The 25,704-nt window shown below is 37.9% G+C and overlaps 2 protein-coding genes and 1 long non-coding RNA gene across 8 annotated transcripts; 1 reads left to right on the top strand and 2 right to left on the bottom strand.

Moving 5' to 3' along the window:
- Nucleotides 1-1,975: 1,975 nt before the first annotated feature.
- On the bottom strand, nucleotides 1,976-2,971 carry LOC119998102. The gene is made up of 2 exons (XR_005468193.1): nucleotides 2,570-2,971; nucleotides 1,976-2,405 (listed from the first exon to the last, which is right to left on the bottom strand). It is a non-coding gene; the product is annotated as an uncharacterized LOC119998102 (long non-coding RNA).
- Nucleotides 2,972-3,113: 142 nt separating this feature from the next.
- LOC119998101 (TOM1-like protein 6) lies at nucleotides 3,114-8,438 on the top strand. 4 transcript variants are annotated; one of them, XR_005468191.1, is made up of 11 exons: nucleotides 3,114-3,337; nucleotides 3,470-3,613; nucleotides 4,149-4,227; nucleotides 4,448-4,546; nucleotides 5,444-5,557; nucleotides 5,643-5,806; nucleotides 5,945-6,026; nucleotides 6,118-6,203; nucleotides 6,391-6,672; nucleotides 7,045-8,004; nucleotides 8,096-8,438. XR_005468191.1 is itself a non-coding variant. In XM_038845324.1 (10 exons), coding segments are annotated over exons 1-10 (1,947 nt in total). In that variant the 5' UTR covers nucleotides 3,114-3,335; the 3' UTR covers nucleotides 7,940-8,062. The 4 variants fall into 4 exon arrangements, 1 of the variants encoding a protein (XP_038701252.1); XR_005468192.1 differs by having other exon boundaries at nucleotides 4,448-4,525; nucleotides 8,085-8,438; XR_005468190.1 differs by having other exon boundaries at nucleotides 3,115-3,337; nucleotides 8,085-8,438.
- A 396-nt stretch (nucleotides 8,439-8,834) lies between these two features.
- LOC119998099 (regulatory-associated protein of TOR 1-like) lies at nucleotides 8,835-24,225 on the bottom strand. 3 transcript variants are annotated; one of them, XM_038845321.1, is made up of 23 exons: nucleotides 23,917-24,225; nucleotides 22,335-22,437; nucleotides 21,494-21,576; nucleotides 21,253-21,411; nucleotides 21,041-21,157; nucleotides 20,772-20,929; nucleotides 19,200-19,354; nucleotides 18,935-19,079; nucleotides 18,783-18,861; nucleotides 18,521-18,622; nucleotides 16,594-16,677; nucleotides 16,380-16,490; nucleotides 14,377-14,730; nucleotides 14,097-14,289; nucleotides 13,216-13,821; nucleotides 12,671-13,000; nucleotides 12,306-12,429; nucleotides 11,805-11,929; nucleotides 11,543-11,688; nucleotides 10,590-10,691; nucleotides 9,994-10,079; nucleotides 9,681-9,765; nucleotides 8,835-9,533 (listed from the first exon to the last, which is right to left on the bottom strand). In XM_038845321.1, exons 1-23 carry the CDS (start codon nucleotides 24,223-24,225, stop codon nucleotides 9,189-9,191), a joined length of 4,101 nt encoding a protein of 1,366 aa, XP_038701249.1. In that variant the 3' UTR covers nucleotides 8,835-9,188. The 3 variants fall into 3 exon arrangements, with proteins under 3 accessions (XP_038701249.1, XP_038701251.1, XP_038701250.1); XM_038845322.1 differs by lacking the exon at nucleotides 9,994-10,079 and having other exon boundaries at nucleotides 9,267-9,533; XM_038845323.1 differs by lacking the exons at nucleotides 22,335-22,437; nucleotides 23,917-24,225 and having other exon boundaries at nucleotides 21,276-21,411.
- Nucleotides 24,226-25,704: the final 1,479 nt, after the last annotated feature.

The raw sequence follows: 25,704 nt of genomic DNA on the forward strand, positions 1-25,704 counted from the left end.
GATTAATTCCGACCTAAACAGAAATTTGTTGAATTGTTTGATTTAGTTTGAAAAATAGTTCGTTTATAAACTGTTGTTAATGGTTATCTTCACCCAAAGCAGTGGAGCAGGCCAAATTAGGCCTAAGGGAGGTTATCTCCTCACAGATTTTGGCATGGTCTAAATTATCACTAGTGTCGAGCGGGATGAGCTAACGGTTTTTTTTTTTTTTATAAGCAGCAATATATTCAAACAACGAAAACAGTATAAAAAACAAAACAGGGCATCAAAAAAAGATGACCTGAGAATATGCAAGAACCAATTCAAAAAATTACAAAATAGTTAAGCATAGCTTCAGGATGTAAAATATGGGAGATGACCATGATTAAGTGCAAAACCTGAGACTTCTTGGAGATGCATAGGAGATGACCATGATTAGGAGCAGGAACACTTTGACGGTTCGAAGTTAAAATAAACTCAACTGTCTAAAAAAAATAAATCAGTGGTATTATCACGCATGTCCACCTTTCCTTTCCTTTCCTTTCCTTTATCCAATCCGATAACGACACCCACGAGAGGTGTCCCATTAAAAAAAATAGAGTTCACAAGTCGGAATGAAAATCCTTTCATGGTGACCTTGATGGGTATATTTTGTAAAAGTTTAAATTGGACTAGTTCGATTGGAGTCATATGGTCGATGAATGATGCATGTATTTTACATTATGGTTTGACATTACTAATCAACTACGCAAACGCAGATTGTGTTTTCACTAGATTCAAAATTAATGGACCCAAACACCTTGGTGCTAGCTTGCATACAAAAGAAGCCTCGTACCCAATACACATATTGCCAAAATAACAAAAAAAAAGTGTCCTAAATGGATCATGGTGCCTGATTGAACTCAAAACTCGTTCGAAAATTCTATGTATCCATAAGATATTTGTCCCTAAAGCATCCATAATATAGGTGGCAAGTATATTCCAACCTGGCAGGAATTAAAAAAATGCTATGTTTGTTTGTCGAGGCCCACAACAAACATACTCACATCTGCACTAAAATAAATACTGAGTCTCACCTCCATTACACCATAAATCAGGTCAGCAAATTTACACCATTGTATCAATTAATACATACATCAACAAAATATATCTCCTTTATTTTTCTACCGTATGATCTTAGACTCAATGAACGAGTGTATTATGATGATGATCAATTGCTCTTAATGCTCCTGGGTATATAGAAAGAAGTAAGAGCACTTGCAATTGTGTGGTTTTGATGGGGCATTGGTATTGTTTTGATGAGGCATGGATAAAAATATGTGCACAACAATGCAATTTTATTGTCCCATTTTTGTTGGGAACAACATGGGGAAGACAACATGGATAGCCTCTATGTTGGCTCCAATACATGGGCCCCACTTATATCACACTCACAACTACACAAAAATCAATACTGGATCCCACCTCTATTACACCAAAAATCAAGTCAACAAATTTACACCATTATATCAATATATTTTGTTGGCGCACTCACATCCTCAATACATTTTGTTGGCCCAAAAAATTTGAACCATTGTGTTGCTCTAATAACACATTTTGTTGGCCACACCTGAGCCACTAGTTAGAGTGGTAAGGATGATCAATATCACCCTGGTGACCAGGGTTCAATCCCCCTCCCCGTTAAAAAAAAAACACATTTTGTTGGTCACAATAAATTTACAAATTCTGGTTTCTTTACCCAACTCACTCAATCACTTGGTCTATCAGAATGTACCCCGTTTGTCCCTAATGTGAGAAAGTCAATGGTCAAATCCTACATGGCTTGGTCTATCAGAATGTACCCCGTTTGTCCCTAATGTGAGAAAGTCAATGGTCAAATCCTACATGGCTCCTATGTGGCACGCCAAAGAGATCTTACATGGACAAATACGCAAAATTGTAACGACATGTCTCTAAACTATCATAATGTACATCATTTTGTCCCTAAACTAATGCAAAATCAAATAATTATGTTCCTATAATAACCAAAAACAACAAACACAATACATCATTCAATTACATTAAACATAATAGTCTCAAATAATTAAAACAGTCTGCGGCAGAAGCACAATCCTAGATCATTAAACATACATCAACAAAAACCAACCACTTAAGTCATCCAACAGGCCTCAACTACTACACCAACATCTTCACTCTTTGTTCATTGGCCTAGTTCCTGTAACAGTAGTAGCTCCCACTCTTTGTTCAGTGGCCTTGTTCCTCTAACATTTGACCTAAGCCCTACAGCAGCACCGACAAGCCTCAAAGCTCCACCAAACAACCTCAGGTATTTTGTTAGTAGTCGTTGAGCACTTATTGGTTCAATAGTGGCCTCTGTAGCATGTCTTACACAAGTCCTAGCATTATGCCCATCAAGGCCACACTTTCTGCACCTCATCGAAGTAGAAAAAAGGGTCAAATTGGAGAAATCGAAGAAGAAAAATGGAAGAAATTGAATAAATAAGGAAATCGAAAAAGTGAAAATCATATACAATTTCATTACATCGCACAGAATAGGAGAAGAAGAACGAAAGGAGATACTGGTCCATACCTTTCAATCGACCTGATGGAGGAGTTGATGGAGCTGGTGGAGGCTTTTTGAAGCTGAGATTAGTAGCGTTCGTGAATGTAAGATTTAAGAGATTAGGGTATTTGAAATTTAATACACGTGGAAGATAACTCATCTCTCTCCTATTTGGATGCTGACTCAACAGTCCAGATGTCCAAATTAAGTCACCTGAAATGCCAAATCATATTTTTCCTTTGCCAGATAGATTTTAGGGACAAACAGGGTACAGTAGGATCCGCGAGGGATGAAAGTGACCCAAAAAATAGTTTCAGGACAAAAATGAAACCTGATGTATAGGTGAGGGACAAAAAAATATTTTTTGCCCCATTCAAAAGTATCCTCTACGCGCATGCAAAGCATTCTCTACTCGCATCACCAATGCTTTTACCATACGCGCTTGGTTTTAACGCAGAGTGCGTTTCACGTGTTTTTGTTGAGAGTGGAATTTGGGTATCAGGAGGCGTGCGGACTGAGACGGAGTTAGTATTCGAAGGAAAGTAATACCAGGCGGATATTGCGGTGGATGCTAAAGAGAGAAAGCGAGGGAAAATGTCCTTTCTGAGAAAATAATCTGCGAGCAAAAGAATTAGGTTTTTTAGAGTGAAGAAGCTGCAGAAAAGAACCGAGAAAATTAAAAGTGATATTCTAGGGTTTCTGAAAGAATTTTCCACGAAGCCAAACGGGGACGTAGTTACCAGGAAATCGAAAGAGAAACAGAGAGTTTGACCGACGAGAAGGGAGATAGAGAATGTGAGCGCATATTATTTACTGTCATAAATTTATAGTAATTGTTATTTTCAGTTTTTGTTGCCGTTGGAGATAAATATTAGTATTTTCTTTCCTAATTTGGTTTGAACGAAATAAAAATAAATAAAAAACCAGGTTGCAATTGTATGCGACAGCGATGGCTTCTTCTTCTTCGTCGTCGGCGACGGTGGCAGTGGAGAAGGCGACGAGCGACCTTCTGATTGGGCCTGATTGGACTATGAACATCGATATCTGCGATTGCGTTAATTCTCTCCGTTGGTAATTTTTTTAAAACAAATTTAAGCTTGACTCTCTGTGTGCGCATTTCTTAACGAGATTGCCTTTGATGGTTAATTGAAGGACATTACTAACACCTTGATATCCTTTTGCGATTTTCATCTGTTCGCATGGTGTAGGCTTGTGTGTTCCTCTAAATTATGATTGCTTTAGCTTCCTTCGTTGCTTTTTGGTGTGCAATATTTTTTGAGATCAATCAAGAATTTACAAAAAAGATGAATATTCTTATATGATGGCGAGAGAAATTATAATTTGACCGTTTTATGCTGATATAGACAAGCCAGTTTGGTTGATTTCTGAAAGTCGCCATGCTTCTGGTGAATTTTTATTGGAATGAAATTCTAGAGAGCCACTTATGGTTTTGGTAAATTTCAATATTAGTTTTATTTTATATGTGTTTCCTTAATCTTGATGTTGTATTAAATAGAAAGAGAATGGAGTGTTGTAATTAATTGAAAGAGAATGGAGATGGAATGTAAGGTTGCTGGATATTGATGGTGTATGTTTGAATACGCAGGCAGGCAAAAGATGTTGTGAAAGCTGTAAAAAGGAGGGTGCAGCACAAGAACTCTAAAGTGCAACTACTTTCTTTGACGGTAATTTTTGTTGGATTTTTTTTTTTTGTGTGTTCTCTCTCCATCTTATTGATGATTTGACTGTATTAGTTATCCAAATTACTATAGTAACTTCTACTAGTCATTTTGTTATCCTGAATTTTTTGCTTCTTGCCAAATATTGCAGTCTGGGGATTCTTTTGATGCTATATGTGCAAGAGTTTCGAAAACTGATTATTTGTCTGTGAAATGCATTTTGCAGCTTCTGGAGACGATGGTGAAAAACTGTGGTGATTATGTTCATTTTCAAATTGCTGAGAAGAATATACTGGGAGAGATGGTAAAGATCGTAAAAAGGAAGGTCAATATTCAATTTTTTAAGTCATGCATTTAAAGTTGTTTGTGCTAGTTTCATGTGGTTCTTTTAATTGGAAGCAATTTATAGCTGTACTTTTGGGCTTTTATAGATGACCTAAAAAAAGTTCTATATATTGTAATTTCAAGCCATTTACTTAGGATCACTGTAGGCTAGGCTATAAAAACATTGAATCCCCCGGAAGAGGTAAAATCCTTGAACAATGATCAAAATTGTGTATGTTGTGGATGTGCATGGGTAACATGTGACTGGAAGTTTCTACCATTTAAGTTGGTGAATGATGGGTTTGGTTTCTCATAGTACGGAGTTTTCTTGGAATTGCTTTTGGCTGCGTTGAAATCACGTATCAAAACATGTTGCATCCCATTAGTGTATGAGGCCTATCACAATGCTCTTACCAATGTTTATTTTTTTCCCTTTATTTCCCTCCATCAAGGGAGGATCTGTAAACTTTAATCTTGTCATATGGAGCAACAATTGTAAAGTCACAAGATAATGTTTTACTCCTTTTTATGAGCCTCTGTTCACAAGCTCAAAATGATACTTGTTTGCTTCTATTAACCTGTGTGCTAACACTAAATTGCCATGTTTTAAGTAGGTGCTTACAGAATATCATTTCCGCTTGGACTTTTCTGGAAAAATCATTTCATCTTTGGTGGACTGATACGTGGTTGTTGACACCAAGAGACTACCAATTAGACTGGCTGCAATTTTATTGGCTTGGAACTCCTGGCGTGCTTTTTTTTTTTTTTACTAATCTGGTTTTCTGTCTTCTTTCTGATAGTTAATTTATATTTTATGTTTGTTGTGTGCTATGTCAATTGGCTGGTGACCTTGTATGTTCACAGCTCTGATCTCGCGTAGTTTGGATCATTTTTGCAGTCAGATATGCATGTTAGAGATAAAATATTGGTTTTATTGGATACCTGGCAAGAGGCTTTTGGTGGGCCTGGAGGGAAGCATCCCCACTACTACTGGGCATATGAGGAACTAAGGGTGAGCATTCTTTGTGCATAGCAAGGTGTGTGTATGACTTATCCGTAGAGGTAGTTTTTGTAATTTCCGGTTTTACCAATGGCAGTGTTCTGGAGTACAATTTCCCAAGCGTTCCTTGGACACATCTCCTATATTTACACCACCGGCTAGCCATCCAACAATAAGACTTATGGAAGCTGGATATGGAAGGCAGACTAATTCTTCTAGAAGACTAGATGAAACAATGGCAACAGAGATGGAAGGCTTAAGGTGAGGAAATGCATTTGGTGCCCACCCCTGTTAAACCCTTATTTCTGCTTGTCTTCCATTCTTTGAAGAGGTTATGTAAGTTCCTTTCCCTATAATATTTTCACTTTTTATAACTTATTTTGCGCTCAATCATTTTAGTTTGTCGAGCATGGATGCTATGCGGACCATTATGGAACTTTTAAATGACATGCTGCAAGCTGTGAATCCTAGTGACCGCGCAGTATGTGCCATGATGTTTCCTTTTTTTTTCGACTTCCCTGCATAACATCATTAAGATGTTTCATCACTTGATTACATTTTCTTTTCTATAGGCTGTTAAAGACGAAGTGATTGCTGATCTTGTCAACCGGTGTCGTTCCAACCAAAAGATGCTAATGCAAATGCTAACTACGACTAGGTTGTCCTCCTTCAATGTTTGATTTTTGGCCAGCTTTAGGTCTTCAACATGTTCTCAGTCCTTGAAATGCTATTGTGCAGATGAATAGTTGTGTCGATGTACATCTTGTGTTTGTTACCATGCCTATTTATCATATGTGCTGTCTGGTTAATGGATAGCTAAAATTATTCTTCATGGTTTATGGCAGTGACGAAGAACTTCTTTGTCGAGGTCTTGAATTAAATGACAGTATGCAGATCTTACTTGCAAAGCATGATGCTATAGCATCTGGTTCTCCCATGCCAAGTCAAGTTACAAATTTGAGACCCCAACAAACTGAAGTTTGTGAGTCCAGTGTGAAACATACAGAACCATCGGACTCTAGTCCAAGATCTAATGCGTACACATCTCCACCAGCTGCAAATATGCCTAGGGGCCAGTTTGATGAAGATGAGGAAGAAGAAGATGACTTTGCTCAGCTAGCAAGAAGGTTGCTCTTACTTACCTGTTTTCTTACTTTTCCTTAGAAAGCATGGCAGTGAGGTAAATTTATTATTGATCACAGTGAGACCCTCCTGTCCTGAGGGTACTCAACAGGTAGCAAAAGACAGAAGGGTCGGTGATCATGGCCTTACTCGGCCTAGGCAATTGAATGAAGCATGGCTGTGACATATACCAGTGCGATTATATTCCTATGCTGGAAGCCTGGAAACTATTCCTCTCATCCTCTGAGAGGACACTATTTAGGCCAATCATCTTTCTGTTGCTTGCTGTAAAATTCTTTTTTCCTTTCGCAACCTGCTTAATTTTTTTTTATTTGGTGTGGAAGTGATTAATTTGTTACTTTGTCATGTGGGTGCAGGCACTCCAAAGGTCAGCCAATGCCTTCAAGTACATCTGCTGGAAGCAACGATGGTCTTAGTAGTACCTCATCTGAGCTAGGTGCTTCATCTCCAGTTTCTAACAATGCATTAGCATTAGCTCTTCCTGATCCACCAGCTTCTGTTAGGACAACAGCAAAAGAACAGGACATGATTGACCTTTTGAGTCTTGCTCTAGCAACAAAATCACCCTCCTCACACTCCCCTCACGCTCCTTCAGACTCTAATGAAAACATGCATCAGGCACCCGTCTCCTCCAGCACTCGAGGGCTACCCTTTGCTTCCCAAAACTTTTCTGGAAACCAAGGGCATGTGCCCTATAATAGTTATGTTATTCCATGGGCCCAGCCTCAACCTCAGCAACAATTTCAACCACCTCAATCACAACTTCACCTCCAGCAACAATTTGAGCTTCAGTCTCGATCAGGGTTGCAGTGCCTGCAGCAGCCACAATTCCAACCTCCATCCCAGGTTCCTCAGTACTCATCTCAATATCCCCCTCCACCATGGGCAGCAACCCCTGGTTATGCCAACAACCAAAGTCATTTGGCTGCTACAAATAATAGTATGTTTTCTACTCCCCAAACAAATCCAGCCACGCTCTCGACAGACATGCAGGTAGCTAGACCCTTACAACATTTCAACTCCTTTCCGTTGAGAGGAAACAATGGGCCTGCTGTACATGGTGATCTTCTGAGCTTTGGTCTTTGGAACCCCACCCCTACTGAAAGGCAGAAGACATTCATTCCCTCGTACAGATTGTTCGAGGATTTGGATGTTCTTGGCAATGCGGATGGAAAGTTTAAAATGGCGAGCAACACCATGCCAAGCATATCTGGAACTTCTAGCCAGGGCATGGTGGGTGGGAGGAAGTGAATGCGAACCGCGCAGGGCACAGGAGTTGGGACATATTTGTGTAAATGTTTTGCATCTGAAAGAAAGTAAGACAATTTTAGCTTTGCCGCTTCAATTATTTCATCATCTTGGAAATTTGCGACTTTCATGGATGATTAATTTGCAGTGGACTTTTAGCTTTGTTCTGGTTCACGTGAACGGGGAATTGAAGACGGCGCTGAAAGCTTGAAGAATGTACGGTTGATTTTCTGATGCTGAGAGAAGACTGAAGACAAGTAGAAGACGCCGCCGCCGCTGAAAGCTTGAAGAATCTCTTTTTTCCCTTTTAAAAGTGCAATGGAGAGAATTTATCGTTAGAGATGGTAGTGCTTTCCAGAGCCCTGGTTTGGATTCGTCCCCCTCCTTTATTATCCTTTGCATCTTAATCTTTTTGAAAGCCCAGACCCATTCTTCTGAGAGCGATCGGTTTGAAAAAAAAAAGTACAAGAAACAAGACAAACACGGCGTATTGAGTTTGGTAGACAACGTTCTACTCAATAAAGAAGAACCCGTGGGAAGAACCAAGAGCACCAACCTAATAGAATACAACACAACAGACTGTCAGTAGTAAATTTCTAAAGTCTATTGATCTCACAATCTAATTCTTAAGGACGTATAATCGATATGCACACATTCACCGCTTAAATTATGATAATAGACCAAGTGTGCTGCTTTTACAAATAAACAGAAGGGAAGAAAGGAATAGAGTACACGCCCGAAAAGAAAAAGGATAGAAAAGAAAAAGATGAAGTTACCTTTTTTTTTAAAAAAAAGGTGAGATATTTACACATTTACATGCATAACAAACCATTTGCCTAAGCCTCCACCAACAAATATGCAGGAATTCTTCCCACTGATGTATTGCCCTTTATAATGGAGGCCAATGTGCACAAAGTTTCCACAGTGGATGAGTCGGAGACAAGCAAGATGAATACAGACTTTATCCCACATACTATGTGGATACTCTAGGTTGCACCCTTGCAACTCTACCGAATTGTCACCTGTTCACCTGTGGAAGCTAACGAATATGTACCTTACAATTTCAGCAAACGGCCCGACCATTTTTTTTTTCCCACAAATATTCACAGCGAAGATGAATCAGGCCGCAGCAGAATCAATCGCACTGGATCGAAATGCACCCATGGATCTGCACCAATACTGGAACGTCGACGCGCTTCTGTTTCTTCCAGCGAGAAGACTTCCATCAAATAAAGGAGGAGCAAATATTAATTCATCTCGCTTGAGGGTTGTCGTCAGCATAGATTGATAGACACGAATCAGCAGCACCAGCAGCCAGTCGTATTTGGTAGGGATGGAAGGCCAGGCAGCTAACGGAACCAATTTTTTGTGCCATGAAAGTTGATAAGTACCTAATGGTGCCTAGTTGTTCACCCTCTAGACTGAAAACTTTGATTAGTTGTTTTGCTGAGCCACTGGCAATGATGGGAGCATGTCTGTGGACAGCTAAAGCTGTGAGTGAACCCTTGTGAGCGTCTTTTGTGAATGTGAGGTAGGCATCCCTCTTATTTCTGAGATCAAGGAACTGAATATCACCAGCCTGAGATGCACTGACAATCTGAAAAGAAGACAAGTTGATTAAGGCAAGTCTCGTCTTCCACTTTTTTAACATCCATATATTGTGTATAAGCATCTCTAAGTGCTAAGATCAGCAAGATGTCAAAAATTTCTGAGCAGACAAATATCACTGCAAAATCATGCTTACCTTGGCAGGATCAAGTCCAGGTTGAAAGCCAATCCCCACAACTCTTTCTACCTTCTGAGTGTGCGGTCGAGTTGTGCAAACAAGCCTAAGAATAACAAAGGTTATAATAAATTCAAGGCCATAAATTGTGGGAAAAGATAAAGTCATCATTGAGAGGTCAAAGAGTTTATACATTGTAAACCTAAGATATATTTGTCTGTTAGATTTAAACCTTTTTTTTAAACTATTGGAGGCTATAGGATGCTACCATTTGAATAATCTTCTTGTATGAAGACAAGTAAATAATCACATTGCATTAGGTTAAGATAGGTACATTTCGGGTGTCCGGACATCATAAAGTCTGACAGAACCATCCATGAAACCAGCAGCAAACTGACCCCCATGAACTTGAGAAGCAGACTACAAATTGATCAAAGTAAGAAAGCTGATCAGTGGTCATCAGTATAACCAAAAAGAGAGACAGAAAACAAGACGACTAATTATAAAGGACACAAGAGTGCCCGTAATTTTTGCTTTTTTTTAAACAACAATAAAAAAAAGCTAACATGTTGATGTTTAAAACACAATTTATCAATAGAAAGGGCCCTTTGAAACTTAAATTGTGATAACAAATGGATCGCAAAACAAAGCAAAAATCTTTAAAACAGCAAAAAGTAAGACTCAATGTCTTGGCAGCATAAAACAGTTTAACAGCAAAACTACTACTAAACACCACCTACTTTTGATATCTCATTAGACAAGCAACAGTACAAAAATGCACCATTAAACAAATTATGTTCAATATTTTCTGTACTTGCATATAAGCACATGATGCTAGAGCTAAGTTGATTGGATAGGCATTAAGCAACCAAAGATAAGTCACGCTCTTCATCTACGAGATGAAAAGAATTTGGAAAACTCTAAACTCACCAATGCAGACAAGCTGCATTCTGAAGATGAAGGAATTGAACGAGCAATCTGCTCTTTGTCCATGTCCCAAACCATGATGGATGATACCTCACCAGAAGCATACTGTTAAGTGGAAAATTGGAAAAAGATGCATCAAAGAATTGTCCACATAAAACCCAGAGCACCGGATTAAGATAATATCAAATATTCATCATCATCATCATATGAGGCTTTATCCATAAATTTTGTGGTCAGTTACATGAGGCTATGAGAAAATCAACGCTTGTATTCGTTTCAGCCATTCATTTCTATCAAGGATCATACTCTAATCTTCTTCTGTTGAATCCATTTTTTTCTTACTACTCCAACTTTTTAGGTCTTCCTCTCCGCTTCATACTTGATCCTATACAAAGTCTCTAGATTCTCCTCATCACCAAAATGTTATCTCTACATTGTACATGCTCATACCATCTTAAACGTTCTCTCGCAACTTATCTTCAATTAGTGTTACTCCTACCCTAAATCTAATACTCTCATTTCTTATCCAATCTTCCCTTGTGTGGTCACATATCCTACGAAACACGAAACATTCACATTTCTTTCACATGCATTTTTGTAAAACTTGCTTATTAATAGCTCATTACGCAGAACCATACATCATCGCGGATCGTAAAACTGACCAATATAATTTTTCGTTCAACCTTAAAGGCATCTTTTGATCATAAAACCCTGGATGTACTCCTCCATTTCATTCACCCGTTTTTAATCCTATAAGCTACATCTTCACTAAAGTTCTCTGTCATCTTGGAAATCGTGCCAAGATATTTGAAAACCTTACTTTTTGTTACTACTCTCTCATTTAATTCAATCGTTTGTTTGTTCACTTGTCTACACTTAGTAAACTTATTTTTCATATTTTATGTTTTAGTCCTACTTAATTTAAGAAGATATCAAATCTTAAAGACAAAATTTACCAGATATCCAGACTGTTGTTGCCAGTCCACAACTGCATTCACACTTCCCATGCCAGGTTTATGACCTTGAATTGAAGAAAATGCAGTAACAAGCTTTTGTCTACCCTTCTGAGTATAGTCTTTCCAAATCCTAATACTTCCATCACCTTAAAATAGACAAGCACAACAAATGTCAGATTGTCCTAAAATATGAAACTCCAGAGAGAGCGAAGTCCACACAAATGACACCATTTAACACAAAAAACATAGCCATAAATATTACATGAAGCAGCCAAAAGCAAGCTTTCATCAAGCTCATTCAAAAGGCAGAGCTTAGAAATTCCTTTCTCAGGATAATCATGATTGTCAAAACTGTTGAGAGAGGCAGCTTCATCGTAATTCCATACCCTGAGAAAGAACAGTACCAAAAAATAATCATACAAAAAAAAACTTCAGGTTAATAGTACTTGGCAACCTTAGCCAAAAGAAAAAAGAAGGCACAAAAAAGCACATAAACAAGAAAATTTTCTGTGCTTTTTATCAATCTAAGATTGTTTTCCCCCTTCCGCGTCACTGTCACACGTTTTCTGAAGTGTCGAAATCCAAGTTATGAAAAAGTTTTACATTATTATGTTCATCTTGAAGACGCTTTGTTTCACACAACCTACACTTCGGAGGCAATAAATCGAGTTTCAACAACTCTATACTCAAAATTTCCATCATTACAAACATCAATAAAAACAAAGGAACATAAAGTAATCTTTATTTCAAAAGCTTTGCTTACCTGATACGTTCATTCTCATCTGCAGCAATCACAATAGGAGAGAAAGGTTGCATCACGGCCGCTTTAGTACCCATTTCAAACTTTGTATCCCAGCTTGCAATTTGATTATTCAGCTTGTTAATGGCTGGCAAAGAAAATGAAAAGCACATTACAGCAAAAGCTACCACAAGCATGAATTGACAGGAAAAATCAATCAAAAAAAGAGGTTGCATAAATAAGGTACAAACACATATATATAGGTGTAGGATACACACACACACATATATGTTCGTGTGTGTGACTGTGCATGCACATGGGACAGAAACAGGGAGAGGGGAGGAGAGAGAAGAAGAAGAAGAACACCAATAAGTTGAGAAGACACCCACAAGCGTGTTGGCATTTCGAAATGTGCTCCAATGATAATTTTTCCATCTCTTCTCTTCTTGCTAGTATCTCTTCACTATCATCTGCTGCAGTAAGAAGTGGCTTTGAGAAGTGCGCACAACTCCAATTGTAAATAGTCGACTGTGGCAGCAAACTCCGTCCAGAAATCCCAGAAGATCTCCCAGAACCCAAGAGTGGATCAGCCAAGCCTGAGTCTGGAAAATTCATCAAATGTGGCCTGAATTCTAAGGAGCATACTCTACGTATTCGTGTTAAGTGACTTGGCCGTGGAGGACTGACAGGAGGGGTTCTAAATGTTAAAGGCAGATGACCTGATGACGACAGGAGAGATGAAAAGTTGGCAGATAGAATACAACAATATCAGACACACAACATTAGTTGAAATTCTCAAACACGGTGTAAAGGAAAAAAAATTAGAATTTAGGAAATTAAGTGCATGAACATTTAGTGAGTGAACAGAAAAACCTTACTGAAATCAAGCATAGTGCTGCACCACGATGAACAAAATCTTAACTAATGGCAATACCTGCATTCATGTCAAACCATGAAGATGAGCGGGCAAGGCCAGCAAGACTGGTGGTTGTTGGAGTTGTTGTAGTTTCACCAGGGCGAAAACTATTAGTAGTAGAATTTGAAGGTCTTGTCACCACTTGCTCAATCCCAATAATTGACAGCATTCTCTGGCCAAGGCTTGCTATCCTCGGAGATGGATCCTTGGCCAATGTACATATCGCAAGTACACACTGCGAATACACTGCATTATATAGGGGTTTCGGCCTTGAATGGTTGACAACACCATTGCTAATGGCATCAGTAAGAATTCCAGAATCAGAATGTTGAGATGAATCATCAGATAAAGGTGATCCATGCATAGCTGCAGGCGCAGCTAAAGGGCTGCTGGTGGAGACCCTTCCATCTCGAACCACTGACGGATTGTCGTTGCCAACTCGAATCAAAGGACCAATCTGAGATGTAACAATACTCATGTGGGGCAGAGCACAGCCGTTACCTGTGCCTTTTATATGAGCGAAGGAAGGTAATGAATTCAGTAGAGAGTTGGGTTGTGGTTTGCAATATGTTGCAGCAGCTGACTTGAGATGCTGCTTGTGGCCAAATGCAAAGCGTGCAAGTGCTGTCATGTGAACATTACACTTATTAGTGATGTATTCGCAATCAAAAAGCTTTCAGGCTAAATCTAAAAATGAAGACAAGTAGACAACCAATACAAGCTAACCACTGCAACAAAACATGAAATGAGCCTCAAATTCATTTTTCTTATAATTTAAGTAAGAACTGATATTAAATTTCCATAAACAAGCATTCAGGAATTGTGATAAGCAGACATTGGGAACAAGCGAAATCAAATTTATGGTAATCCTGTTAACAAGGTGCCCAATTATAGCATACCTACAGCAACTTCGGCTCTGACCAGAGGACTGCCATCAGAAACAACATTTAAAAGGTTTCTAATAATACTAGCTTCAGTTCTAATTTTTTCATCATCATCATCACATTCTTCATCGCCTCCAACACCATCTCTGCATGTATCATCCCCGACGTCAAGTAATGTACCTAAAGCAAAAATTGCAGAAGCCCTAACCTGAAATAGAATTTCATAATTAAATTGAAATCAGCATAAAAAACCCAGATAATAAAAAACAGCATCGTGCAATGCAAGAGAGAGAACCTCTGGTTGGGGCTCAGACAGCAGAGCGGCATAAATAGCTGGAGCATCTGCCTGCAAACCTATTATTTGTGCCTCAAAGAAATCCTCCCACAGCTTGCCCAAACAGAGGCAAAGCCACTGAAGGAAAAGGGGCTCAGTCTGTCCATCATTAGGAATTAAACTCTGGAGGTGCTTCAAGCAAACATGAATTAGACCAGCTTCAATACAGGCTTCCTGACCCCGTTTGTGCCCATCAACAATGACAGCCAAAACAAATGCAGCCATTGCACGCTGTTCTGGATATGCTTCAGTGCTATCAAGAAACCTTACAAAATATGTATGCCCCCCATCCCTTACAAGATCAACCTGGCATGACTGTAGGACAACAAGACAGAACTTCATATACAAAGAAATAGAGAATGCTAAGGATATCTGGTAACAACAGTCTACATATAAGTTAAAAGAAATTTAAAAATCTTATATGCTTGAACCGGATAAAACATGTATAAAGAGTTCAGGGAAGATGGACGACATAAGTGAGAAATCACAAAGAGGGTTGTGGAAAACTATCATATAACCGAAAAGAATTTATTCGCAAATCCTCCCTCCTTCCCAACTACATTGTCTGTGTTAATATGAAGAGAGATAATTGTACTGCACAAGAGGTAGGGTTACAAGCATATATAGAGAGAGGAGAGTAAGACAAAGACTAAGCTACCCTCAAGACTAATATAACACAATATAATATCTCTAACAGTTTGCTTGACCAAAGAAAAAAATAAAAATTTAACATTTAACATTTAAGGATAAGTTATTTTTTAAGTTCATAGAGCTGTAGAAATTAGAATAGTGCACTATAAGCATTTTTTTCAATAAATAGAATTGCAGGTTATCCAAATATCGGATATTACTATTACTCTATTAGTATTAAAAATTCAATTCTTGACAGAATCTAAGATGATCATCAAATTCAAAGTTGATCTTTCTGATTGGATAAGCATTAAGGGACATTCAAGAAACACATTTGGACGACATCAATTGGATGGGTGCCCTACTTGAGGAAAATTTTGACTAAAGAGAAAAAAAATGATGTAACCATGGACACCCTAGCGCACACAATAATCCGATCACTAGTTTAAACATTTACATTTCCACATATAGACTATGATATGACCACTGGCAAATTTACATTATTAAGTTCCAAAAGCTCTGTACTAAACAATCATGCAACGAGAAAAGAATTATTAGAACATGCTCCCTCAAGACATCCACCAACCATCCAAATTGAATCGACCGCTCAATAGAGACTTAACTCTTAAGGAGAACTCATTTATGACTTCATACTGGCTGTGGAAAAATGTAAGTCAATTACCTCGTTGATAAAGACGTTGGCTTTCAAAAGGACATTTTCAAGTATCATTGAATTTTTAAAGTTGATTGTACATATTGGACAAGCAAAACAAAACAAAACATTGACAGAAAAAAATATATGGATGACATGAATGGGATGGGTACAGTATTTGTTCAAATGGTCTCCCAAAAGTGCAAAACTGATGTAACCATGGACAACCTAGCACGCAGGATAACCAGCTCACTTACCATCCAAACAAACATTTGTATTAAGATTAGTACTTTGCTATTCAACCTAATTAGTTAATTTGTTGGGTTGGGGCTTTCACATCACTTATATAGTTATATTATATATTCTAACACTCCCCCTCACATGTGGGCTGGACAACTTTGACCGCCCAACACGTGCACAACAAACGAGGCCCAACACTGGGCTACTCACACACAAAGGCCTCACACTTGGGGAAACAACAAATGGGGGTTTAAAAGGCTAAGGTTTGAACCCAAGACCTCTCACTTCGATACCATGTTAAAATTAGTTACTTTGCCATTCAATCCAATAAGTTAACTTATTGGGTTGGGGTTTTTCACATCATTTATTTATATTATATATTCTAACAATTTCCAAGGATCAGCAATATCCGTAATCAATTATGAAGCAATGTCAAATTTACCTTATCAAGTGCCAGAATCTTCATCCAAATAAATACCAGAATTTGCCGAAGTTCCGGTGTTGTTGTTGGCAAAAGCTTAAGAACATATGGAAATATTCCAACGGACAAGGCCTAAAAAGAACCATAGCTCTTAAGCACATTGGCACCATGATCACAAGGTACATATTTCTTAGCAAGAGAAAAAAAGCACAATAACAAGAGTATCAATAACTACCAGATCGACAGCCCAGGGTCCCATATCAAGAAATCTCCCAAGAAGAACAAGTGCCCGGAATCGATGGCTTTGGCTTAGCAAAACCTGATACATGGAGAACTCATTAATCATCATTAAGAAAAATACAAGTAGAAAATCTAAAACAAACTGGAAAAAAATGTAAAAAGCAATGATAATGGAGCAATGGAGGAAAAAAAATATCTATCTAACAAGGACAGGAAATTCTTTTTTTAAGAAAAGGTCCCTGTTTGGTGCGATGGATTGCACAAGGATAGATAGCTTATGGATATGGATGTAGACTGCATAAATAATGGGTATGGATGTATGTCATGCTGTCCATGGTATGATGCATGATGGAATAATGTTAGATCAGAAAACCTAATTTAGGCCTAGAAAAAGTAACCTTAGTGCTGCTATTCACAATATATATGTAAGAACACAAATTCATATTTGATTGTTCGCCTTTTTCACGGCTTAGTAACCATGTAAATGTATAGAACCTGCATGTCTAAACATGTTTACACAACAACACATATATATAAACACACACGAGCATTAAAAATTATGTGTGGAGCAGTCCAATTGTCAATATTTCCCAAAACAATAACCCCTGCTCTCAAAGTTCACACAAAAAAAACGATGCAACCATTTAAATATGCTAAAATGATAGGATAGCATTAATGCAGAAAAAATAAATTAAGAAAGAAGACTGGAATAAAAAATAAAGAACTCAAGAGATTTGTGAAACAAGGTCACAATTCACAATGCACACACATAAACCAAGCCAGAATGAGAGAGGTACAACAGGCATATCTTTTTCAAGTGAGAACAATGCTACACCTGTAAGTAACACCCCCTTCCACAGATTTTGGAATCTAGTTATAGCCAGATTTACAAGATCAACAGATAGCCTTAAACTATCCGTGTGTACCTCCGAACGCATTACAAAAGCTTGATAGCACATATTTTTTGCTATCCAGTCCCTTATCTAACTCCAAAAGGGCCCTTAAGGCATATACAGATTTTCTGATGAGAAAAGAAATATAAGAAAACTTAAACCAACTTGCTTATTCCGATATAGAGAGAGGAAAAATCTCACTGGTACAACTTCAATGATACAAATAAATACCGATGCAAAGCAAATAAATGAGTAATCTAACACCCTCCACAAATTTAGTACTACAAAGTTTGCAAAGAGCAACGTGTGGGAAAAGGCATGCACAAACCATAGGTTTTACTCATTATTTTAGTTTCATTTGGAAAGAGATGAACAAGAGGGCTTTCAAAGGAATAGAGACTCTTCTTGATATCTTAAACGATAGATGGTTTCAACTTTTTTCCTGGTCATGTGGTTAGTGCAATATAGATGAAAAGATTATTCTCCATATAATATATCTCATCTCTTGTAAATGGCCCACATACAGCATGCAATCCCAACCCCCTGGTACTTTTCTATGCATCACATTTTCTTCTCAAAAAATATAAAAGAAAATAAAAAATAAAGAGTGATACCAAGATATCACCACTGAAATATAATAGAAGTTGGAAATCAACATCATCACCTATTTGATGCAGTACAATTTTATCCCAGAAAGTGCCACTATTATCACATCTAGTTAGAGAGTTTGACCAACATTACCAATGCCTATGATGTCATTGTAAAAAAATAATCCCAAAAGCACCCCTTGATAACTCCATATTGTATTAGCCTCAATACAAACAAAAACAAGTCAACTTGGCAAATGACATATCAAAGAAAAAAGCTGTATCTCCACCTTATCATGCAAAAACCAATTACTAGAATACTAGACATCGCAAATCCAAAAGTCATGCAACCTAGATTCCAGAAAGCTAAGAATCGCCAAAACCGACAATTAACAGTTGATACGCCCAAAAATAACAACATGGACCAAGAGAAGTGCTACACCTGAAGAACAATTGGCAATTGCTCTGGTGGCTTCTTAAGCTCAGACCCGTGGTCCAGCCATACCTCAAAAGCTGTCAGCTGTTCCGTGAAAAAGGGACTTGGCTGAAACACCAACAAGAACTCACTTAGTCATGAAGAAATGAAAAAAGTAATAAGAAATCAAGCAATATTCCTCACAAACTTGATACTTGCATGAAGATCCATTCTTCAGAACAAATCTGAGTAAAATAATCCTGACAAACAAGCTTGAGAAAATAAGAACCTGGAACTCTGCATTAGGGTCTTCAACCAATGCCGGCAACTGAGAGAGGCAAATTTCAGCAGCCATGTCCCAGGCATCCCTACATGTACATTAGTGTCGCACGGCTGAATTATTTAAAACCAAATAACAATTAAGTAATAAAACGGTCATACCACATATGATGTTGATGCGTTGGTGGCAACATTGGATGAGAAATTGGAGAACAGTTTGCAGACCGCATAATCCTCTCAGCAAGTAAGAAATTTCTGAAGAGACTGGCAACTAATAGATCTTGTCTGAACAGTCGCTGAAAAAGATCTGCAGAATGAAACTAATGGTTGGCTACATGTACACCAAAAAGACCTACATGAACAACAAAGTGAGAGACACGGCAATGTAACATATTCGATCTGCATTTGAAGAAAACGGGTTCATTACCATGCGGAAGGACATTCCATGCAATTGTGTCTGTCACTGCTGTAAAGATCCAATTCAACTCCCCCAAAAGCGTTTTACGATCAGTTTGCCGACCCGGAATTTTATCTATTAGCGAATGGTCAAGGGTCTCGTTCAGTAATGACCGTGTGCAGAACCTGGGAAGAATTAATAAAAATATCCAGATGTTAGCTATCTTCAGTGATACTATAATAAAAACGTATATAGTATAAATAATTTTTTAAAAGTCATAGACAAAGCCAAATTTATCAGAACCAGTCCATCTTTTACTTCAAGGTATTGCCAACGAAACAAAAAAAGAAAAACAGACAATGAGTACAAAGAAAGGAACTTGCAACAAACAATAAAACAGAATCAAATCAGAGAACATACTTATCCTTGTTTTTTGCCATATAAAACCAACTTCAGAGCGATTCAAATACACAGTTCTATCTTGAATGGATTATGTCATGTTAGACTTTGAAATAGAAAACTCTTGTTCAATGCCTTCCTGAATTAAATATGTTGATTCTAGGATCAAATCCTTTTATTTAGTATTGGGTCCACTCTTTCCCATCATTTCCTCAGCAATCTGGATACAAAGCACGCATGTCATTTCACCTTTAACATTGGGAGTTGGAACAAAGCAAGCATGTCATTTCTTCAAGAGTTTGACCAAAAAACAACCACGCTTAAGCATGAATTGTATATTAAACTGTATCAAAACAAATGTGGTAGGGCGCACATTCGAAATTCAAACCTTCCCAAAACGAGTGGACAGTGATCTGATGTTGTCTTAGGAGCAACCTTTTTTGAAATCTCTCAAATAGTGATCCTCCAATGAGTGGTCCATTTGAGAGGGAGAGAGAGAAGGCATCACCATGTTGGAGACATTATGGGAGAGGATCTTAAGTATGGCAAACTTTGGTTTGTTGCTCTCAATCTGAAAGGAATTAAAGGGGCAGTTGCCAAGCTAGTGGAAAATGAGATGAAAGCTCGGAACCATAGCAAATGAGTCAATAGTGGGGAGTGTTAAAATATGTATAAATGATGTGAAAAAATGCTCCAACCCAACATGGTATCGGAGCGGGACGTCTTGGGTTCAAACCTTAGCTTCTGCAATTTAACCTCCATTTGTTGTTGCCCCATCGGAGAGACTTGTGTGAGAGTAGCCCTAGTGTTGGGCCTCGTTTGTTGTGCACGTCTAGGACTGTCAAATTGTCCAACCCACATGTGATGGGGTGTTAGAATTTGTATAAATGACGTGAAATGCCACAACGCAACAAGTTAACTTATTGGGTTGAATGACAAAGTAACACGGAGGGGGAAAAAGCACGAGTGCATGACCTCTTCTACTTGCTGGATGTTTAAAGGAGAGGGAACTCTTTTTGATAAATAATCATAAAATGGTCCAAAAAGCAAAACCATCGCCAAAGCAGTCAATGCTCCAAAGAAAATGAAATTAACCATATGAAATCGAGATTAATCTTCAGAATCAGTAGTAGCAATAGGAGAAGGAAATCAGGAAATTTAATACAGCAATGTCAAAACAATAGAAAAGGAGAAAAGTTTCACCATCTCAATGCCATCTTGATCGGTGTAGTGAGGCAAGAAGTAAACACATCAGCAGGCAACTCAACACTTTGGGGAAGAGTCTCATGCGCTTCACAGGCTGCAAGCAGAATGCAATCCCTTGTTGATCCGGCAGAGTTAGAAGCACCCCAATCATGAAGCTATTTAAAAACCCAAAAATCACACTAAATTTCACGGAAAGAGAATAAAATGGTGACTTCTACCAGCAAATTCCATGTAGGATGAACTGATGATGAGTTGTCATTAGATACCTCTAGGAAGGCATTGACGACCATCCCAGCAGAAGAGCAGTCAAAAACATATATCGACGGTGTCTTCAACCAGGAATCAAGGTCGCTGATTGGCAAGGGAATATACTGTGTATAGCTCTATAACAATATAACAGTCCAAGAAGCAAAAGACTATATTAGTTAAGAACGAGAGCGGCCATAGTACATATCAAAGAAGTAAAAGAAAAAAAAACCTTATTGAAAAGCCAGATTTCACCGTTGGCAGTAGGCTTGGGCACACCATGTCCATTATAATGAAACAGAACCCTCTCTGACTTAGCATTTCTGCGATATGCATTGCAAAGTTTCTTCACTTCATCCACAGTAGGGTCAAGTTGAACCTTGTAACGAGCCTGCCAATATACCAAAAAGTCAACTTCACAAATAAATTTTGTATTTGTATGCCAAACAGAAGCCCTTCAAAAATGATCTCACCTTGGGTTGCCACCTTTCATACTGTTGTGTTAAGTTTTTTCCAATTGTTTCAAGTGCCTTCTGAGGTGCCATTAAAAATGGATCTGCCAAAAGGAAGAAGATAAAATGATTGAAGCATAATAAAGGAGAAAAAAGATTGGCTTAGCTTCTACTAATAAATAAAAACTTCTGGACAAAAAAAAATTTAAGGCTCATTAGTCACCAAGAGAGAAGAAAATGCCGGGCAAAATATCTTGCAGAAATAAAATTAATAAGCTAATCCCACTTTTTCTGTCTGTTTATCAGTAACCAGATGATCAATTATGCAAGACAAAAGCATAAACTCACAAAGCATAAGCACATAAGAAAGGAGACAGACCAAATATAACAAATACAATTTTTCTACAAGCATGCTTTCCCCTTTTAAAGTAGATTCAAATGCCCAAAATGATCATAGGGGCCGAAAGTCTGAAATGATTGTGAATATAAGAGAGGGAGACTGAGAGAGAGAGAGCTTCCAAAATGTTTGAAATAACAATAAAGAAACCATTATCAGCTACTAGAAAGCATCTTTTTATGTAGCAAAAAGTTGGGGAGTGTTTGCTAAGTCTAACTTTGTCTATCAGGCCGATGCAACCAATCAAACTGTAGCCAAATCACAATATGAACATTGACACTTATATGAACAACTTCGCGTATGTATGCACTCGAGTAAACTATGTAATGCTAACAATACAAGCATCGACACACTAATGCAAAGTATCGCAAAACACTGCCCTTAGAACTTCCCACACTAAAGATATAACACATATACAACGAACATAAAACAGCGTTAAAAGGAATGATCAGTGGCAAAATGCACCTATCCAGCACTCCATTCTGGCACAAGGAGATATCTTTATTACATCGGGCGGATCGACACTAATGTTTAAACACAATACTAGAGCTACACACCCTGTCTTCATCTGCAAGAAGATTTAGAAGTCAAGACAAAAAAAAGAAACAAAAGACATCCAAAATAATATTAAGAGAATGACAAGTTGGTAGAGGTGGAGTTGGAGGGGAGGGGAGGATGCAAGAATGGAGGACACAACAATTTTACATATAACATCTAAAACCTCTTTAAAAAATGAAATTAACAATAACAGTGACAATACGATATCAAAACATGCATGTGCATAGACACACATACAGACCATAAACATATCTAGGAGGGAACTATATATGAGTATGCACATCATAGGACTAAAAAAGTACAAATAAATAAAGCTTCATTCCAATTCAAAGCAACGAGTCCAAGCTGAAAATATGATACAACCAAGTTGTTGGTTTATCTTTTTTACCAAATGAAAAAGAATTTCATTACAAGGCGCCAAGCGATTGCCACCCAAAAGAGGTACAGAGGAAAACAAGAAATGAAGTACAACTTACGAAGCTAAGTCCTATCAAACTCTTCTAAAAGCAATTTAAAGCAGTTTTTGGTCTATCATGTTCCACTATCCAAAACATACCAGTGAAATGCGTAAGGACATATCTTTCTTCTCTCTCTTTTTTCCTTCCTTTTTTACTTTAGCAGTGCATATCCATTTTTGAAAAATATATAATAAAAAATAACGTAATCAGATAAACTACAGTATTCTATGCCAAAGATCCTTAGAGTGTTACACTAAATGAACAAAAAGTAATTCCGCAGCAAATTGTAAGTAAAAATGAAAAGAAAAAACAAGTAGACACTAACAAAGCCAAGGATGTGCCTCCCTAACACAGTATAAGATGAATACAGCGTATACCATTCTAAAAGAACCACAGAGACAACTAAAAATTCACATGAGAGTTGGTGAATTTGCGGATGTGTGTGTGTATATTCATCACCAAGGCCTACGAGGGGCAATCCACAAACCCAAATCTTTTATCACCATCATATTTTCTAAGTGGAATGTTGATCTACTTTACAATGTTCTTCACAAACACTTGGGAAGTCTCAGTAATATGCCCGAACCACATCACCATCTGCATATTCGTATTTTGGGTTGCTACATATTTTCCTTTGACAGGTCAGTTCATATAATTCATGCTCTCTTTGTCGAAGTTCAACATAAATATTGCAATATTTATGGCTAAAAAAATTAGGCAAAAAAAATCAATAAGGGAAGAAAATTTCTGCCAGACTAAGCAGCAAGCCAAAGTACTCCCAATATATATTTTAAAAATTGAATCCCTTCCACCTTGCAGGGCAGTAAACTCTTCCATTATTTCATTAGCTTACTAAACCAAGCATGACAAGGAACACGATCATTATCTTCATGATCAATGAAAAAAAAAACATATGGCACACAAAGCAACCAACAAACAAAACACAGTAGAACCAATATAACCTCCGGCGCACACAATCAAGAAAAATTCAGCACAATACTAACAAATGATGCCCGTAAACTTGATCTTACTCGGTCCTTAGGCCGCCATTTAGAGACAAGGCCACTATCAGAAGGGCCCGTAGACACACCATCTTCGAAGGCGTCATGTCTGAGCTCACAAAGCACAATAGTCTGGGGAAGGTAAGCCAAACTCGTTGCAGTCGCAGCATTGCCGCCGTAGCTACTACTTGCGGTCTCAGAATCCCTCCGCTGCGAGGAAAGCAATTCACCGTCATCATCATTGGTAGGACCGCTACAATCGTTGTAGAGGTGGTTCGGAACCCCTGCCACCACAGAAGATTGCTGGAACCTTGAGGCCATTAAATCCCCCAGTGCCATTAAAATTCAAGAACCCTCCAAATTCACCAAATACAAAATAAGAGCCGAGCTATCAATCCGCTTGCCCTAATCGAGAAACCATGGCACGTGAAACTGGAACTATAAAACCTAGGTCTCGAAACAGTATGTTTTAGGATCACGAGAGAGAGAAAGTGGACCAACGAGGACAATAAACGAAGCCGCTGAACCAGCGGGGCATGGAGACGCAGAAGAAGGAAGAAAGAAAATCCAGCTCGGAGGAGAATAGATTAAGAGATGAGTGATGTTCGAAAAGGCAGTAGAAAATAGAAATACTAGCTGTTAAAAGGTTCGGCGGTAGTGGCGGTGGTGGAGGAGCATATCACGGTGGCGGGCCAAACAGAAAATGAAGGGGAAATACCAAAAGAGGTGTTCGGGGCGAAGAGAATAGGATTTTGTTTGTTAGTAGATCGAGAGAGAGCTTAATCTGAGTCGTGATTTGTCTGTGAGTCTGTATCTGTGTTGATTTTTTTATTTTTTTTTAGTTTGTCTTTTAAAATTTTGGAAAAAGGATTAATTGTTTTTTAATTAAATTTTAAATACAAGATAGAGATGAGAAGGATTGAACTCGATACATTCATAAGATACACACATAAGTATCATATGAGCTACTCGTGATTCTCAATATTTGTTATTTGTTATTTGTTAAGCATGATTCGAAATTGAGAAAATAATTTAAGTTTGTTTTGTGGAAATACAAATTGTCAAAATTATCTATCAAAACGGATTCACGTACCCAATAGAATGTAGCATTCTCCTTTAGTTTTTTACTTTTTCATCAGTGGAAACTTTTTTATTAATTAATGTGGGATAAAATACAACTAGTTGAAAGATAGAATGTATATCATAAATGTGAATGTGAATCTTAATATTCATTTTCTTTCTTTCTTTTTGTGAATGATGCTTTTATTATTATCAATTGTACACTAATTTAATGGAGTAATTTTTTCATAAAATAATAGCAAGAATGGAAATTTGAGGTGGAAGGCATTGACCAATAAAAGAGTATGAAATATCCGATCCACTAGTTGGAGTGGCAAATATGGTGTGTATCACTCTAGTGATCAGGGTTCGAATCTCCCTCTCTCGTTTCAAAAAAAAAGATTATGGAAAGCCAGCCAATGACATGTATTAGAATCTTATTATGTGATCAAAATGTAAAACTCAAGCGCACCCACCAACTATTGGATTTGGAGACTCTACAATTCTCTACACGTAGGGATGTAGTTAGGATTTGGAATGAGGAGACACCACATGGGTTTGAGGGCAGTGCACCTTAATTTTTTTTACTATTTATGTCATTTGTTAATATTTCAATGTCGACACCAGATATGTTTGCTTTCAGAATATCATGCTCCGACACCAGTTATTAAGAAATTTATCTCAGGATCCTCCTTTGACAATATCAAGAACAAAATAGAATTTGAAATTGAGAATAGTAACACAATCACAACACAAGCA

Source organism: Tripterygium wilfordii, chromosome 5 (assembly GCF_013401445.1).
Source record: "Tripterygium wilfordii isolate XIE 37 chromosome 5, ASM1340144v1, whole genome shotgun sequence".
Lineage (NCBI taxonomy): Eukaryota > Viridiplantae > Streptophyta > Magnoliopsida > Celastrales > Celastraceae > Tripterygium > Tripterygium wilfordii.

Excerpts from the sequence above, each read along its gene's own strand:
- LOC119998101 (XM_038845324.1), top strand. Across the intron at positions 4,228-4,447 it reads TGCAACTACTTTCTTTGACG|CTTCTGGAGACGATGGTGAA; the intron begins GTAATTTTTGTT and ends TGCATTTTGCAG. Across the intron at positions 5,558-5,642 it reads GGGCATATGAGGAACTAAGG|TGTTCTGGAGTACAATTTCC; the intron begins GTGAGCATTCTT and ends TACCAATGGCAG.
- LOC119998099 (XM_038845321.1), bottom strand. The coding sequence starts at position 24,225 with ATGGCACTGGGGGATTTAATGGCCTCAAGGTTCCAGCAATCTTCTGTG. Across the intron at positions 22,438-23,916 it reads AATGGCGGCCTAAGGACCGA|ATGAAGACAGGGTGTGTAGC; the intron begins GTAAGATCAAGT and ends ATCTTCTTGCAG. Across the intron at positions 14,290-14,376 it reads TGTCTGAGCCCCAACCAGAG|GTTAGGGCTTCTGCAATTTT; the intron begins GTTCTCTCTCTT and ends ATTCTATTTCAG.